At 44.7% G+C, this 19,367-nt stretch overlaps 1 protein-coding gene across 1 annotated transcript in view; it reads right to left on the reverse strand.

Moving 5' to 3' along the window:
* Window positions 1-10,549: 10,549 nt before the first annotated feature.
* nell2a (neural EGFL like 2a) overlaps window positions 10,550-19,367 on the reverse strand; it is a 79,161-nt gene continuing 70,343 nt past the window's right edge. The window contains exons 18-20 of the mRNA XM_047596899.1: window positions 16,938-17,114; window positions 12,919-13,143; window positions 10,550-11,366 (exon numbers count right to left, since the gene is read on the reverse strand). Coding sequence (XP_047452855.1) covers window positions 11,325-11,366; window positions 12,919-13,143; window positions 16,938-17,114 — 444 coding nt within the window. The 3' untranslated portion in view covers window positions 10,550-11,324. The remainder of the gene's footprint in view (window positions 11,367-12,918; window positions 13,144-16,937; window positions 17,115-19,367) is intronic.

Below are 19,367 nucleotides of genomic sequence, written 5' to 3' on the forward strand. Positions count from 1 at the left end.
AAATTCTCACCACCTTCATTAAACCTTTTCAGCTCAGATACTGGGGAGTACTTTGCATACATTTGAGAGTGAACATGCCAAACTATACAGTAATTTTAGTCAGTAATTTAAATGAATTACTGAAAAGAAGATAAGAAGATATGGTACAGTGTTTGCTTTCGATGTAACCTGTTTTGTTTGGTAATGACCATGTAGAAGAAGAAGCAGGCCTTCAGATCTAGACATACAGTCGAGTTGAAGAGGATGTAGTGGTAACTCAAGGCCAACCAAACTCACATCCTGCACTTCACGTTCGACATGAGTCCAAAGCTGGAAAGGATACCAGTGCTCTAAAAAACATTCTGCTTAGTGTCAGTGCGCAACTAGCCCATCCTATCTGGCCTCAACATCTTCAGACTAGTTGCACTGATGTCATACTTCACGAAGGTCCTGGAGAGACTCAGCTGAGACTCCTGTCGAGTTTACATATCAGCCATTGGTGTGGATGATGTGGACATCTACCTGGCACTGTGAGGATCGTGTTCTTGGGTTTCTCCAGTGCTTTTAACACCATTCAACCCTTTCTGATGGGTGAGAAGCTGCTCAGGATGGGTGTCAGCTCCTCCGCTGTCTCCTGGATTGCTGATTACTTGTCTGACAGTTTGTGGAACTGGGGGACTCCCGTACTGTTCTTCAGTAATGTGGGCGCACCACAGGGAACTGCCCTGACCAAGTTTGTCATTGATTTCAGGAGGAAGAGAACACCATCAGAGGCCTGGAGCTGGAAATAGTGGAATACTTTAAGTACCTTTTTTTATTGATTACACTGAATCTTTACATTAATGTATGAATATACTCAAAAAACTAAAGCAATTGAACGATCAGTGATTCAGTATCTGTATTATGACTTTATTATGTTAACCAGTTAATTGTTGAATTTAAAAATTAATTAAATTAAATTAATTTTGATTGGCCATCCAATGGGGCAGAAGTCACAGAGGTAGTGAAATAACTCCTCTGCGATGAGATCTGCTCAGGGTATCTTATCGAGACGGAGCAATTTGGTTTTCGTCCCGAGCGTAGAACCATGGACCAGCTTTTTACCCTTGCTAGGGTGTTGGAGGGGAGTTTGCCAAACCAGTCCACATGTGTTTTGTGGATTTGGAGAAGGTTTATGGCCATGTCCCCATAGGCATTCTGAGGGGGGTGCTCTGGGAGTGTGGGGTGGATTGCCCTTTTTTAAGGACCATTCAGTCCCTGTGGTCCGTGTAGCTGACTGTAAGTCGGAGTTGTCCCCGGTGAGTGTTGGACTTTCAGTGCTGCTCTTTGTCACCGGTTCTGTTTATAATTTTTATGGACAGATTTTCTATGCACAGCTGGGAGGCGGAGGGTGTCAGTGATTGACAAGATCTTGTCCCTGCTTTTTACGGATGATGTGGTCCCCTTAACTTCATTGAACTATGACTTCCAGCTCTTGTTGGGACGGTTTGCAACCGAGTGTGAAGAGGTTGGGATGTAGATCAGCGCCTCCAAGTCCGAAGCTCTCTGTTTACTGGATATGAACTTCGGGTAATAACCAAAAGAACAAGATCATGGATACAAGCGGCTGAAATGAGTTTCCTTCGCAGTGTGGAAGTGGACCCGGATAAGCAGTAGAAGATGGATGGACTAAATTAATTTTAAAAAAGTATTTTAAGAAAGGTGAATAGACATTTAATTAAAGGTTTGTTTGCCCATAATTAATCACTTGGAATAGCTTTTTGTAAATCTGTTAATTTTGAGTATACAGTACATGAGTGTAAAACTTTAGGTTTATTCTGGTGGCACATTCCATACAGAGGTTTTCTGTATGTAAATCTGTGTGTGTGTTATGGAGGCTAGGACATCCATTTGTGTCTGTAAAGGAAGTTTTTGTTGTTGTTTTTTTTACTACTAAACAGGGCGCATTGTGTTTGTGTGTGTGTGGAGGCTTGTGAAGTGTGTAGGTGTTTGCTACTACACTTGTTTTTGACAAAGGCCATTCAGTGAAGAGGTCAGTGTATTTAGCATAATTGGTTTGCAGCTCCCGGTTCTGTAATTATCCTTTTATACATTAAAACTCTGCAAAGGCATAAAATATTAGTGTTTCACCAAAGGGCAGAACCTCTTTGGACATGAAGGGGCTCTAATATGTTTGTAATACAGATGTTGTGTTTTGCTTTAAAGTGAGGGCTTCGTCTTTGCTCGGCCTGTTTTCATTGTGTTATGCTGCAAAATTGACACTTCCCTAACCCTCATGAATCAGTTTAATTTACTACCCTCATGAGTCATTAAGGAGAAATAGTTCCACGACCAAAATACTGCTCTAAAAACTTAACTCATTAATATTTGTTCTGCTTAAGTTTCTTAACCACTTCACCACAAAACTACCAAAAATGCAATAATTTTGAGTTATTAGAGTTATTTTCCATAAAACTAATGTTGGGAGACTGGGGCATTTTTTTCCAAATCAGCCTTGGATATTACCAACATTATCTAAAAATATTCCAGAATGAATGTTTCTATTGCGTCATGGCTGTGAAATTAAAAAAAATGTGGTTAATAAGGGGATAATAAATTTTAAATGTGATGCTACACAAACACTAATAATGCAGTCACATCAACTGATATGTACTGAATGCCCCAGCCTCCCTGTAAAAAAACAACAGTGACTTTAAATAGGCAAACTTTTGTGTTTTTCTTAAAGTGCTGAAGGGGTTTAGAGAAGAGATTTATGCAGGAAAAATATTGGTTAAGTTTTTATAGCTGTATTTTGGGCATGGACATTTTTGTCCTTTATGAGCCAAGAGGGCAGCATTTTTTTCCACAGTGTTCTGTTGACCTGTTAGAAAAAATTGTGCCACATGCACTAACACAGTCAAAATGACAGCCAGGCGAAGAGGAAAAAGTTGTCCACATGGACAGAAAAATTCCTAATGATGCAAGAGGGTTAAATTCCTGTCTTTAAAAGCACAGGTAATTGTACATGCTCTGATGTACTGTACATCAATTGAACTTCATCTTACCAATAAATTAATACATTTCTTATATTAGAACTTTGTATTTTTCCCATGATTTCATTAATATGTGAATCCGTTGGAACAAGGTTGCAGATCTTGTTGGGTAATTCCAGGTGACGAAAGTTCTGGTTTGTGTTTTTCTATATGCTTGGAAAACAGTTGCCAAGCAACAGCACAGGTCAAGCTTCTCGCAGCTGCTGACCCAATTAATGTGGGCGACATGAGAAATAATGATACTATCTTCACAAGGACACTTGAATATGTATCCTGCATACACATGATGAAACCCAGCTCAGATTAGCATGAGTCCTGCCCAGGCCCTGTCCACTGTTTGATTTATGCCAGTGGGAAACAATTTGAATTTGCTGCGTGTTTTGTTCCCCGTTGGGACTTGTTTATGGAACATGTCTACGTGTAATGAGTTATAGATTGAATCAAAAATGTCTCAGGATGAAAACTGAACTCAACGCGGACAGAATTGCTTCCCAGTGTGGGGTCGCGTGAAAACTCTGGAGGGTCATGAAATGATTGATAACAGGGAAATGTGTCTTTACAGACAATTATGGCTTTTGTTCCAAATTTCCTAATGTTTTTCATGTTTTTTCCTGCTTAAGCTGCAGGTCTCTGGATGGCCATGTCCGATCTCAGACAAAAAAAATCTTGGTGTAATATTGTTCAGATCTTCATGGTGCCTACTCCACCGTTAGTGTCTAACAAGGTGCAGTCTCATATTCAGATAACTCACTATCTATAGTCAGAATTCTGACAAGCACACAAGGGTAGACCCCAACGCACAACTCACGGACAATAACCTTTCCAGAACTGATCTGTAAGCAGGTTGAGTGCGGAGGTGGCGGGTAGCTAAGGCAGACAGGGCAAAAGGGCTAGGCAGAGACAAAATTCAAAAATCTGATCCAAAGTCAAAAATCCACAAGAAGACAAACTGAATATAAATGCTGGAACACTTGACACAGACAAAGACGAACTGTTACAGAGAGCAAGGAGCAAACAGACCAAATACTTGAGACATTGAGACACAGGTGCAACACATTGGGGCGGGGCAGGTGATCACATAGAGGGAAACCTGACGAGAAGATCTGTAAAGAGAAGAGCGTTAGACAAAATAAAATAAGGAGTTGTAGGAAAGAAATGAAAAAACTAGCTTTTGTGTTGGGAAGTTGTGTACCATCAATGCATGGAGGTCAAATGCTAACAGTAGCCTAAGTAGCCACATTTGTAAGTGGAGTAGCTGTGTAACGTAGGAAAAGCACAACAAAAGGCTGCAGGAATCATCAAGATTTCCCCAGACATACTGTATTTGAAAATGAAGAATAGCGTTAAACGACTTATTATGAACCTCAGCCATTACAGCTAGCCATTCACACGGCGTCGCTTTGTGAACACGGTAAACATTTGAAGGTAGCATTCACATGAACAATGGTTCATTTCAAAAGGTTGAAATCCAATCCCAGGCTTAAGTCAATATACCACATAAGGTTGAGTTATGAGGCAAACAGAGTAATGTGTGGCCATGACATCATAGGTTTAATATCTGCAGCGGTCCATCATCAGTAATGTATTCTGTGAAGTGTAATTGCATCCACAACACTGAATCCAGCCTCGCCACTCGCTATAAATGATCTCTAATGAGAGCCTCAGATAGATACCGTTAATGGTAAATGTGAGAAAATACCCGTGTGCGAAAACAAAGCAGGTGCACAAACACCTGAGGTCTTACTGTTGCTCGTTGTTTGTCTGAGAGAATAAATCTCATTGCCGGAGAGCATTAGCTGTTTGACTGAGGCCTCTTCCAAGTCTGCCATTGGGCTGAGAAATGAGATATTGATTTTTGGAGGACCATGCAGTAATTGAGAGAACACAACAAAACCCGAGTTTCAAAAATGTTTGTGGGGTGTTGGAACCTAATGCCCATGTTGTGTTACTGGTGTATTGACCACTTCCGCAATGCGGTGGATGCATTTGTAATGGTATCATTCGTGATTGATTGCATTCTGCTTTTTGATCCAATTTCTTTTTTACCAACCTTCTCGTTTTCACATCATACCGCAGGTTAAAACTTTGCGGAAACATTTCCTGTTCTTTACTGTAACATTTCTTCCACCAACTCGGGAAAAGAAACACCCGGTTTGGAAAATAAAAAATGATGGGCTATTGTTGCACCTACAGCTAAATATAAACCAGAAAACCCCCAGAGGAGATGAGCCATAGCTACAGATCAACCTCTACTGTCTTTGAGCTATCCTCCAATTAGATCAGTGTATCATGTCCTGGCATGGCCCATCACTCTGAGCTGACAGCTCCGTGACTCTCAGAGACCCTGTAAAATTTATCAGTGCAGCCAGTCCCAGCCAGCTAGTAGGCTTCCCCTCAGTCCTATCACCGGGACCGAGATGGTTTCTGTCCCCAGTGGCTACAACAGAAACAGAATTTATCACCAGTTTCGTCCGTGGGTTTCTGATACCTCACAGAGGAACATGTGGCTCTGATAAATCTCTCAGCACCTCCAGCGACTCACTCAGAGGACTGAATCCCCCAGCGTTGGGTTGCAATAATGATGTCTGCCTTACTATTCCTCTGTGGTGGAAGGGGATCAAATTTTATTTAAACTGTTCGCAAGTCAAATTAAATGAAGAGCCGCGTGGTGAATCTTAAGATGAAGTTGCCCTTCACTCGGTGACCGACTATAGTGTTGAAAACAATCTGTGTTTTGATATTTAGTGTTTATTTCATTAGGATTAGATGGCATATAAATGAAATTATTTATCCCATCTGTACAACATGCTAGTGTCAGTTGCGACCCAAAACACCGAATAGGTTTTATTTTTGTTTGACTCACATTACTGACAAAATCTACATCACAGGGCAAACGTCCGGACACACTTTCCCAATTAATTGAATGAAAGGGCGTGTCCAACCTTTTGCCTGGTGGTGTGTACGACACGAAACCCACCTGTTTTTAGACGCCTTGCATAAAACTTTTCTCTGCGTCTCTTCCGGTTTAGCCAGAACTCCTCACGAACGAAAAAATCTGTTCGTTCAGCTGGAACCAGGCGCCTGCCGTGGGACTGTAGGGCTGTCGTCCTCGTGTGATGTCTGTTTTCATGCGCACAATTCAAAGTGGCTTCCCCCGTGTTTTGGCTGCGCATCTATGCATTTGCGCGTTCCCCTAAATCCCACGCAAGCTGTGACAGATAAACAGGAAACATGGAATTCACCCTGCAGTAAAAAAGAAGCGAACACACTCGACATGCAGACGCTTTAAACGGCACATGTCCGTGTAATTTTCTTATACATACTACAAAGATGAGGTTGCCAAGTATATTAGTAATTTCATGCTCCTCTTCTTTATTTTTATTTTATTTTTTGACAGAAAAAAAATGTCTCTCCTTTACGTTGCAGTGGATTTCGCCGTCCAATCAGAGCTATTTGAAGAACAGAAGACCGCTGAAAATGTAATGAGAAAACTCTCTCGGCGAAAATATTGCTAATGCGTTCTATCAGTTTAGAATCTCGACTAAAGTGAAACCGACTCTTCGCCGCTGCGTGGCCACAACAGCCACAGCCGCAATGATATGTGTGGTCATTAACGGTGAATATAGGACAGGCAGTGAAGTGGACTCCCTGTGGGTTCAGGCATCTGTTGCAGAGGGTTCAGCTCTGCCATGGAAAATTGGACATTTAGGAGCCAGCTGGAGGACCAGGCTGCCCTGCTGTGCCACCACTACTCAGGTGCCCACTGGCTTCATGCCACCACCAGCTAGAAGCCACTGGACCAAAGCAGGCCAGATGGTGCCCTTGCCAACCTGCGAGCAGCCACTGCGATCTGCCCACTGCCCATTGTCCGTGTCCGCGGTCCTCTCTTTCAACTCAGGGAAGAGTTTGGAGTCACGATAACCTGAGGTAAAAAAAAAAAAAGTTTTGGGGGCAAGCGAGGTGCAGGAGAAACCTGAACTGAGTGCACGGTGTGTTGGAACATAAATGGGCCCTGTTACGCTGTGTGTTTGTTAATGTAAGCAGCTGCGAGGTAGAGTCTGGGAATCGGTCGGTGGAGAGAGGCTGTTCCACGGGGAAATAAAGCCATCTCCAGGCTGAACTCATTTGTCTGTGACTGTGAACGGATGGATAATTATATTAGGAGCTTTAAGTGTTCTTCTGCGACACAAGTATTACGGCCATCCCCAGAGGCGCAGGACAGAGCAAGGGAGGGGAGGCGCGACAGCCGGGAGAGCCAACGCTCTGTGTCCAAATGTGAGGATGCGAAAGTGTCTCCAGCTCTAGTGTGTCCTCTGTGGACAACGCAAATGTCGACTCACTCATTCACTTTATAGTATCTGAAGGGCTTTCCTTGTCTCGTCTGACGCTGACAACGATAATATACAAAGTGTCGCTGCACTGAAAACATGTTACTCAGTGTTTGAGCTTCAGAAAGCTGTTTTCTCCACCAGGAAAGGGAAATATGTGTCTGAGCTGCAGTCTCAGCTGAGGGTTTGTGTCTGCGAGCATGATTTAGAAAGCCAGTTCTCGGCATCTAATACTCCAGTGTGATGAGGTGGCTTTCCCAAACACTGAGGACATAAAGTTAGGCCCATATATGTTTGGACAGTGGCACAATCTTCATGATTTGGACCCCTTGAAATTAAACAACTAAGATGCAGTTGAAGTGGAGACTTTCAGGTTTAATTCAAGGGGTTGAACCAAAATAGCCTATGGAACGTTGAGAAATTACAGACGCTTTTATACAAAGTCTCCTTATTTCAGGGTCAACAGTAGTTGGACAAATTAATACAGCCATAAACAAGAGGTTGATATTTAATACTGTGTTGAGAATCCTGCACAGGCAATGATTCCCTTTAGTCTGGAACCCATGGACATCACAAAAGAGGAAACACTGGGTTTCCTCTTTTGTGATACTTTCCCAGGCCTGTGCTGCAGTTGTCTTCAGTTGCTGCTTTTTTGTTGGTCTTCCTGCCCTACGTTTTGTCTTAAGTAATTGAAATGTGTGCTGGATCAGGTTGACATCTGGTGAATGGCAGAATATTCCATTTTTTTGCCTTAAAAAGTCCTGGGTTGCACTATGTTTTGAGTCATTGTTCATCTATACCATGGGACATCTAAAATGAAGCTAACACTATATATATCGTTTTTACCTCTATGCTAGGCCCATAGTGTGTTGCATTTATGAAATGAAATAACTGCTACAGATAAAACGAAATTGCATTTATGTAACATAACGGGGATTTATCCGTGGTTGGCTTACCTTAGCGGGCTGGCGTGCCGGCGGGTGTCGCACTTCGGCAGTTGTGACGTATATTTTGAGCGACAAAAAAAAATTAAATACATTTTATATTAATGTTAAAAGACCACCATCAATTCAAATTTAGAATTATATTTAAAAAACTATCGCATTAAAATAAAAATACATTTGAATTAAATACTCGATAGCAACTACAAAATGTACTGCAATGCACTGTGGGAGTTCAGTGTTTTTTTGGTTGTTTGATGTTACAACCGTGAGTGTGGTGTGGCATTCAGTGTCATTCAGTTGTTGTGTAGCTCTCGCTCGTTCACTGATGAGTGACTAGTTGTCGCTATTCTGAGGCAGTTAGCGTGAAAAAGTGAACGGCTTTGATCAGTGTCCTTGCTCCGCACCGCTCGCCGCAGAGAGCCGCAACAGAGGAACGAAAGAGCCGTATGCGGCTCCGGAGCCGCGGGTTGCCGACCCCTGATCTATACTGTGAAGCACTAAATAAAATTTACTGCATTTGAGTCAATCTTAGCATAAAGTACGTCCCTATAGAATTTATTTGGCTTTTGAACTAGTAATGACACTAGGGACCCAGTGCCATTGTCTGTTGCGTACTTTCATGAAATGTCCTTTTACTCCATGTTGTGGGTTCACAGCAACAGCTTCTAAATGTAAATGACAAACATGGAATCACCTCCAGATCTTTTACCTGCTTAAATGATGAAGGATTAGTTCATGCAGCCTATGAAATATTCAACGTTCAATTGTCCAATTACTTTTGGTCCCTTGAAAAAGAGGCGGCGACAAATCAAAGAGCTACAATTCCTTAACCCTTCCTCCAGTGTGGATGTTAATACCATCAGATTACAGCCAAGTCTGCACTTGAAGCCCATATTGAGCATACAACTGTCAATCTTGAACATGTTTCAAGCTAAAGCTAAAATAAAAAAAATCGTTTCACTGTCCAAATATATATGGACCTAACTGTGTCTGATTGAAGTCTGAGAAATCTTGCTTTAATGAAAAATATATTTACACTTTCATTCTGGGTTTTTCAGTCAGTTGAGAAGACGTCATTAAATAAATCTCACTGAACTTTTATAATGGGAAACCCACAAGAGGAACAATTGTTATTAAAAGCATTATTTAAATTGTTACTTTTCTATTTTTTTTTATTCCCCTACATTTGGAAGCACACTACCAAATTACAATCATTTAATTTAACAATGTTTTTAGGATACACAAACCTTCCACGTATGTATTCAGTCTTCATACATTGTCTTGATTCACTGCTGTTGCACGTGGAGCAGTTTATCAGTGCCTCATCGTCATTAGGTCGACCATCGTATGGGAAAATCCAACATTAAGCTGCTTCTGCTGTGAGGACGCTTTGTCCCGCTGTGTCCACCACGCGTGAGACACTGAGCTCGAAGGTGACCGCACAAAGGCTGATGTCCACTCTCTGAGACAGTGCTAACTTTTCACCAAAGGTATTAACATCAAACTTTCTCTATGATAACTGCGTGTAATGAGAGCTGTGTAACTCTTTCTCTCCGTGTCCCTCTAAATTGTGCAGTAACATACTGAAGCTGCAAAGGCTGCACATAATGATGAGTGGTTCTCAGCATTAATCCAACGTCTGGTATTAAATAAGTTAAATGACAGAAATACATTTAATATGTATTGTTTAAGTGGGTCTAAAGGGGAAAACAAACATAGATGATTGAAAATACTGCTTGTATTCTGTTACTTTATAAAATCAGCTGCTTTTTTTTTTTTTTTTTTTTTTAAGTCTAGAGTGGAGAGCAGCACGGAGAAGGCGACCTCAAACTGCTTGAGGCCCACCTGGTCGACCTCAGCATGAGCTCAGGGATACCTCACGTTAAAAGAAGGAAGGCTAAAAGGTTTCTTTTTGTGTGTGTGTGTGTCTGTGTGTTTACTCAGGGGAATTCAGGTTCTGGTTTCCGCAAAGCTTCTTACGATTGTTATTGACGCTACATAAAGGAATTGAAATGAATGAAAATCCACAAAATGAAACCTCTGGTAACAGGAGTTCATCAGGAATCTATTCTCCTAAGTGGACCGCTCTGTGTCAAAGGTGAGGAGCTAACATGCTGTGAAAAATCCCTTGGTTTAATTTGGGAAATGTATTTCTGAACGTAGCAAACAACCGTTAATAAGGCTTATCAGTTTCAACTTTTTAATCCTTTATGACGGTCTCGCATACAGACGATGATGAGACAACACTCACACATAAAGGCGAGAGTTAAATGTAAATGGAAATACTTTATTTCACTATTACACAATAACAAGCTTGGAAAGTAAAATTACAAAAAAAAAGAGAGAAATGGAACCAAAAATCGCTACAAAGCACCACATAATATAGACGACTCGTAAATGTGGCAACGGAACCTTACGCTAACTGCCTTTACTCTATCTAAGGTATCATCATCATTTAGAAATCAGCAAAAATGTTTGGACATCAAGCACAGTCATGCCAGTAATAGTAATATCTTACAGATTCATGTAGCGATGATTCGGAGTGTGTGTGTGTGTGTGTGGGTGGGGGGGGGCGGGGGGGGGGGGGCGGTGATCCTTAAAGGTTCACTCGAAGTGGTGAGACAGAACTGAGAGAGTGGTAAAACCGTAGTCCATCGTCTGTTTGGTATGATATAGGTTTGCATTTGGTATAAAGGAGTTGAGGAAGCAGGCGCGGGTCACAAGAGTGTTTGCAGAAGCTTTACGGTTTAACGTGCCAGTGGGACCAGACGTGTGGAGCGGACTGTGCGGGACAACAGGAGCTAGAAACTGTGGATAAACCAAAGGAGAAAGAACCTGACGCTTACATTTGTACAACTGCCTGCTTTGTATGACTCATCATCCCCCATTCATCTGGTTCAGCCGCCCAAAACTAATCCCGACAAGGCAAACACTATCGGACCCACGCCCGTGAGGAGGACAGTGAAGAGAGACACAGGGGTGGTGTTACTTGTTCTTTACATGGAGAACTCTGTACAGGTGCCTTCGGGGGGCCGCCAGGACTAAAGGCACATGGGGTCCACTGAGCAACAGATGTGTCCGTTCTGGAAAACGAGAGGAGAGAGAAGGCAAAGAAAGGCGATGAGGATCACGATCACACTTTTAACCTCGGACAAATTCTTGCCGAGACGCTGCAGATAATAATTTCAGATGGCGGCGTTGCCGCGGCATTCGGTTTGGCATTTAGAGCTCCTCTAGGTGTCATTTCAGCCCCGAGTGATCTAAGGTGGCGATTTTCTACCGAGAATACAAATGTGAACGGTCACGGAGTCATTCTGCTTTAAACTTTGGAATCACTAAAGGCTGGCAATCAGGATAAAATACAGTACAGAAGGACTTAAGGAAGAGGAAATGAATATCCGCATCGGAGACGAATGTAAATCTTTTCTGAAAGATAGCGCAAAGTCTTTGAATATTTATTGAAGGCCCACAGAAAGTGGCTGCTATCTGCCGTCTAAGATGTCGACATTATCATCAGGAAAGCAGGGAGAGAATATCTTATCCTCCAAACTCAGAAAAGGGACTCAGCCTTGCCGGATTAGTCCTAAAGCCGAGGCAAACAATTTCCGCTCATATTTGGTAATGAAGAGGATATTGCCTGCATAGTTTACTCTCTCCGCACCGCATAAAAAAAAACTAAAAAACTTGTACAGCAGCTTTCTGCAAGTGATTTAGAAGAGTAAGTGATGTGAGTTTGTCTGAGTTTCCTAGATGAGGCTCTATACGTTGCGAGTACCGCGTGCGCAAACACGTCTGCTTTTTAAACGCAGTGCAGAGCGGAGAGCGGCGACACGTTTTAGGAAACAAGGGTCCTGTAAATACAGAGATAACAGAACTCAACCCCTGAACTCCAATTAAGTACTAATTAAAACGTTGACTGACGGCCTCTTGCCATGCTGGCGGTTGGATTTTGTTACCACCGGAAGGACCTACACCAGCTGTCTCTACGTTTCACGCGAGGCTAACTGTCTGTGAGAATTACCAAGAGAGAGAACATGCGTATTTTCCAAAAGATCAAAATTGTGTTTTCACAGAATAACACAGCATTCCTGTTAATAAATAACAATGGAACCCGGCAATCTGGTATCGAAACGCGAAAACGTAGCATTTGAAAGAGAATAATTGTCAAACAGTACATCTTATCTTATTTTTTTTCCTTCCTGCTCTCTGTTGAGCTCCGGAACATCAACAACTAAATCAGAAAATACAGTAGCGGCCTCGTTCTTGGATGAGTGTGATATCAGATTGTTCTCTCTCGCGGCGATCACTGAGTGGATCGTGGTTTACTAAGTAGCTCGGGAGTTATTGTACTCCTATCCGTGGCCCATTTGACGACTGCTCTTAAAAGCGCATTTTCTGTAATTCTGCATTACCACCGCATGTGATAAATACTGCCATAAGGTGCTAAAGATGCACAAATTGCCTCCTCCGCGCAACGTCTAGACCGCCGTGTACTCTCCCTTCCCTTGGAGAAAGCACAAAGGCTTCTCGCTTCCAAGACTATTTTTCTTCGGTGTGTTGTCTGGCTCTGAACTGGGTTAGGTGTAATTTGTGCTGCTGTGTGGGCGCTGCCGCCCGGGGGCCAGCGGGGCTCACCTTGCACTGGCACAGGGTGCACTCGGTGCCGTGTTTGATCCAGGAGGAGCCGCTGAAGCGTGAGATATTGTGCTCGTCCGTGCACGTCTTGGTGATGTCGTTGCGGATGGTGTCGGCCTGGCAGGGGTCGGTGACACAGCGGGGACAGCACTCGCCCTCGGGCACCACGGTAAACTCGCAGTCGACGGGCGGGCACGGCAGAGGCCAGCAGTCCACCTGCCCCTGCTGCGAAGGCAGGGAGACGGCGTGAGATTGACAGACAGAGCGAACATTTTTTTTCCACGCCTAAAACAAGCCGTTCACCCAAAAATACACACGTTTCTCCTGACGCGCCGTGTTTATACGCTGCGGGGACCGTCTCCGCTTGATGAAAAGAGAAAGTTGTTAAGGTACCAAGAAAATATAGATGAGCTGAGCAGTCTTCCGCCCAAGTCAGCAGTTTTTTTTTCCCCCTCACACTGTAGAGGTAAACGCTCCAGCTTTTTAATTGACTTGTTCTAGTCTCATTGTTGCTCCCATATTAATCTCGCGGCAAACTTTCAGAGCAGAAAGCCTTATTGGATTTCTGCTGGCGCTCTGCGGGAGAGATGAGCCACGAGGAAACGGGTCATATATTTTGACCATCTTTGCAGACCCCTCAGATCCGACTGTATGCTACATCACTCTGACCTGACCCACTTCCGCTCACACTGTCAACCGTGGCTGTGATGAAATATGGGTTCAGACGGTGTACACACCCATCCGGCATAACATTAAGGTGGGATAGTAGCAGGAGGTGAACATTTTGTCAGGAAAAATGGGCAAGCGTAGGGTTTCGAGCAAGTTTGACGTCACGGTTTGCGATGGCATGACGACTGGGTCGGAGCATCGGGGTCGGGGAGAGAAGGCTGGCTCTTGTGGTTCAGTCCAACAGATGAGCTACAGCAGATCGAATTGCCGGAGACGTTAATCCTGGTTCTGATAGAAAGGAGGCGGTGTGACACTTTGGCCAATGTTCTGTTGGGAAACCTTGGGCCCTACCATGCATGTGGCTGTTACTTTGACATGTACCGCCTACTGAAGCATTGCAGCAGATCATGTACACCCTTTTATGGAAACGGCCGTAGGAGCAGACTGAAGCAAAAATTGGTTCAGGAATAGTTTTGAGAAAACTTGGACTTAAACAGACTTTAATGATCCACAAGGGAAATTAACTGGTCAAAGTAGCCTAATTGTTACAAAAAGATGAGCTGTTATACAGCTGGATAGAGTAGGGAGCGGAAACCAAGTTTTAAGTGTTGACTTGGCCTCGAAACTCCCCAGATTTCAATCCATTCGAGCATCTGTGGGACAAACAACTCCAATTTATGGAGGCCCCACCTCACAACTTACAGGACTTAAAGGGATCTGCTGCTGACATCTTGGTGCCAGATACAGCACAGCACACCTTCAGAGGTCCAGAGGAGTCCATGACTCAACAGGGCTGTTTCGGCAGCAGAAGGGGGACAACCACAATATTAGGAAGGGTCAGGGTTATAATGGTGGTCATAATGTTATGCCTGATTGGTGTGTGTGTGTGTATATATATATAGTATATGTTTAAACACACCAACAGATACAAAACAAGACATAAACAGACACATAAACTTAGAGGCTTGATGCGAGCGCCCCACCGGGGATATTAACTATCACTGAAAATGGCCTGGCTCAGCGTTTCTGAACTGTTGTAGTAAATTAGGCCGGCTTTAAAGCACAGGCTCACACGCCGCTAATGCCCACTCCCTGCCTCTGTGCGCCGTGTAAACATTCAGAGTGCGAAATCCCCCTGAGTGGCACTCTTTACCCGCAGCCAGAGGGAGGGATTGAAGGTAGGCCCGGGTCTGTGTTCGACGCCGTGATGCCGGGCCGTGTCGTCCGTGTCTGTTTATGCAGATGTGACCCGCGATCAGAGAAGGAGGAAGAGATCTGTTGCACAATAAGGCTGCGTTTGTCTAACGCGCCCGCGACGGCGCGGTAGGAAAACTTTTATCGGCTCCAGAAACTGAAGACGTGTTTGATTCCTCTGTGATATTTCTGAAGGTTATTGTTTCAGTCTGGCTTGTTGTTCGTGGTATCTCGCTGCTATTTAATCCTCGCGCTTTTACGCAGACGGATGCAAGGGTTCGCGGAGAATGTTACAAAATGCCTCCAGGAGATTAAAACTGGTGACATTTATCTTAGGCTGCGACAAACGCGCTCACTCTTTCTTTCTTTCTTTCCTCCCTTCTTTTTTAAATGAGGTACAATCCACACGTACGGTTAATGGAAATCGACGCTTCTTTGATACTCTGACGACTTAACAAGACGCCAAATCGCGAGTGGCCCCAGCGGCGTGAACAGCCTGTAAGGGCCGCGTTCTTGATTTCAAATGATTGCACGGCGCAGTGGAGAAGGGCTCGCGTCTCTGCGCTCGAGGAGAACGCTTTGCCCGTCTGCCTCCTGTCACTGTGTACTTTAAGGCCCCCGCAGAGCCGCGGACAGCCACCGCTCCGCTAAGTGTGGCAGCGTTCAAGGTTCATTTCACGTCCGTGTCACGCCACCGGAGCCCCTGCACGGCCCCCTCCCTCCTCACCCCCCTTTCAAGAGCTGCTCTTTGTGCGTGCTGGTGGTCCTTTACCCTCAGGTGCGTGCGTCTTTAATTGAGAGGGGTTTCGTGTGTGTGGGATGCGTGTCTCCTGCATTTTTTCAAACACTCGTACGCCGCGTCCACGCGTGTGTCTACGGCGTGCGCGCGCTCTGCGTGCGGCCGCGACAGGGGCGAGCTCGCGTTCTCAAGCGTGCCTGCGTCTGCTTGTGTCAACATATATAAGTGCCGACAGTGAGCACAGCCTCAGCAAGAGTGAAGCCCGGGCGAACCCATTTTCAGCCGACTGCGCCTCCCCGCTGCCTCTCAGCTGTGCAGTGATTTTTCAAGCTCTTCCATAATGGCTCGCTGTAAGAAATCCAAAAAAGCAGCCCTTGGGTCCGGGCATCGGGACGACATTACAGTGGCGGGGAGGGAGCGGGGGGAGGAAATGACATTGCTGCTGCTGCTGTTCAGACCATAAATCTGTCAGCCTGGAGCCGACTTCCAGTATCTTAGCTACAAGAATGGCTGATCTTTAAAAGCAACAAAGGGAGGATAAAAAGGAAGAAAGGGGAGTTGTAAAGTGTTAGTCTGAGTCGGCCAACAGAAGAAGTGACACAGGTGCGGGGTGTTGCAGTGTGTTAAGAGGGCGGGGAGAACAAGAGCAGCGGGACAGAATGTAAAGCGTCCCATTTGCATTTAATACGGCTGTGTGGTTAGAGGGGCGTCACAGGTGGAAAGATTTATTGTTTTTGTCAGCTTTATTGGGAAACACTTACAAAATGCTTCCCTGTTGCTTGAACAGCAGCAGTGTGTAAACCTTGGAAAAGGTCAACGCAGCAACAAGAGACAATAGAGCGCGCGTCTCCCAGTGAAAGATTCATACGAGGTGCACAGCGGCGGGTTAGTGTGAGAAATAGGACAGAATGTAGCGGACACTCGAAGCTACCTCGAGCCCACATGCGGCAAACACGCATCAATCAAGGCTAACATACACTTCTCAAAACACCCTCCCACTTTCTCCTGTTCTTTCAACCTTGGACGTATCCTTCAACAAAACGTGCAATTCCAGCACAGCGGACGACCGAGCAGGCGCATCTTTGAATTCTTTAAAATCTCCGTAATCACTCTCTTTCTTCCGCACGAGACGAAAAAGCAATCTTCATTTTCTCCCCGCCGCAACCTCCCTATTCACCTCTTAATCACTCCCCCCTCTCTCGCCACAAAACATCTCTCCTTGACTTTCTCCGCGGACCACGTCTCCCATTCATGAGCATTTCCATGGCGACTGGAGTGTTTGTCACATTTCTCGTGTGGGCACTGCGGCGCGCCGACGGATGCCCGCGTTGTTTTCAGCGGCGCGCCGAACTGTCTCCGGGTAAAAAAAAAAAAAAAAACGCTAAAGCGGGCGGCCCGCTCAACGGCCCCTCCTCACCAGGCACTGGCACTGCTGGCAGTTCTCCACCCACGTGTCCCCGCTGCCGTAGGTGAGCAGGCCGTTCTGGTGCAGGCACTGGCTGCTCAGTCGAGGGTCGCACTCGGGGCAGCAGAACAGGTCGGCGTTGGGGTTGTCGCAGTCGCACACCATCCTGCGGCACATCACTTGGCCGGCCTGAGCACAGAAAGAGACGATTAAACATTAAACGGAGAACGTTCACACGGGCATGACCAGACACACGCATGCCAAAGACAAAGCCCTTCATTTAACGGCAGCATTAAACATATATGTCGATTATAAATAATGCAACAAAGGCTACGCAGCCCCTCGCAACTGTTTTGAGGCTGTATTTTATACACCAGACAGAAAGATATTTCTGATGCACAGCAGTTCTTCCGGAGTTCCTGCTCATCGCTGCCTGTTTGAAGAAGTGCTACTTGGCTGTCTTGACGCGTCAGTGTTTGAAGGTGCCTTCCAGAAGCTGCGGGTCTGAATTCAGCTCATTACGTTTGGCAAATACTTCTCTCCTGCTCATCCGCGGCGTGGGAGCCAGAAAAGGAAGCAACAGTGGCTGAGTTCATTCCATACCCGGGTCGACACTTGAAAACAATTAGTCGTTTACCTGATCCACTGACCGGAGCGAGGGGTGGCTATTTTGACAATCGAGTAATTATTCGGGCAAAGTCGTTGGGGGAAATATTTTGCTTCCAGCTTTTCAAATGTGAAAATTTGATCAGAGGAGAGAAAAAAATTGAATAATTACAGCACTGATAAATTATGATTGGAGCTATCAACTTCTCTGAAAATAATTGTTAAATTCAACCGAAAAGGATCAAGCTAAGCAGCTTTCTGTGGTAGGTTTGTTCAATGGTAGAGAACACCTTGAAATAGTGGAAAATAGAAAAACTCATATACACAGTGTATTAAAAATTCAAATCTACATTTAAACTGGCTCATGCCCCAAAAAAATAGTCCAAAAGTTGTCTGAAATATTTCAAGATTCTGTGAGGGAGCTGCAGCAATATCACATACTGTCGACTGGAGCGCTGAGTTTATTGCCTGGCGTGGTTTTAGAAATAAACAACCCCGCTGAGAAATGCACCGACGCAGCGAGCCGCGCCCATCTGGCCTCCAAGCGGGTTGAAACAATGGACTATTTGCATATCGTGCAACCTCAGCCTGGACACATCCCAGTGGTCGTCTCTTCTGTGGCGTGTGACCTTGGGTTCCCCCGCGAGCGATCCGCCGCTCTCCATCTAATATCCAGCTGTGTCCATCCACCTCCCGAACAATAACATGTTTACTCCAAGACTGCTCAATACAACTAATTTTGACAGGCAGCTCCTCAATCTCTCAAATCAATTAATATGACTCATTTAATTAGGGAGCCATTTCTGCCCCGGTCCTTTGTAATCAAATGAATAATTTGCTGCTTGATCATTCACTACCGACACTAATCCACGATAATCACCTTCCACTACTGCCAGACACTTGGTATTAGGTTGAGTGAAATGCTCAAATGCAAAGTATGACTGCACCGTGACCTGATAATCATGAAGAAAAATATGTTTGTGGTGACGGAATGAGTTTTCCAGACTGACTCTTCCCAGATGCCTGATCAACCTTGATGTTAGTATATTAGTGCAGCTTTACGAACGCAGCGGTTTACACGGCCCCGTTATTCTGTGGCCGAATAAAAGCGATTCCTCATTTTGGACTTCACTTGGTTCCCTTCAAAGGTCAACTCGTAGACACTTCAAGCAACAAAGTTACCAAAGTACGTGGTCATAAATACTAACGCTGTTAGCCCAGAGGCGGCATGCCATTTAAGAGGAGCAGCCTGGTTACAAGATGAAACAAGGTGACATTTGTTGCTGATTGGCCCCGCGGGGGGACGCCATCATTCATTGGGAACAACAGGTTTTTGTTACTCTTTGTTTATACGCTCGGAAAGCAGAAAGAAATCAAACAAAGGTGAACATTTTCACCTCTGTACCAGCGGGATACACAAACACTAAGAGAGAAGGCGAGGGCAGCACCGTAGCTCCACGTTACGACTGAAGTCCTATTATTTGTCTGGCAGGAGTGTGCGCTCCCTGTTATTTCCCTATCTCTGTATGTAGGTCGGTGTATGCCGTAGCTGACGTGGGATTGGCTGGGGTTTCCCGAATCCTCTGCCAATTGGATGACGATCACAGAGGGAGCTATTTAAACATCCAAGATGGCGGCTGTTGGTGAGTCATCCTCCTTGCCTCCCAACTGGTCACCACCTTGGTTAATTGTTACTTTTGGATTTATGTTTCGAGATCAGTAGGAGTGAACAGCCATTTTTGTTAACCCTTTTTGTCAAATTGTGATTTACGTATTCCTTTACTTGCCAAATAAACCTCTTTTGTTGTTCACCTTTGACGCCTTTTGTCCTCGTGG

Source organism: Mugil cephalus, chromosome 10, assembly GCF_022458985.1.
Source record: "Mugil cephalus isolate CIBA_MC_2020 chromosome 10, CIBA_Mcephalus_1.1, whole genome shotgun sequence".
In the NCBI taxonomy this organism is placed as follows: Eukaryota; Metazoa; Chordata; class Actinopteri; order Mugiliformes; family Mugilidae; genus Mugil; species Mugil cephalus.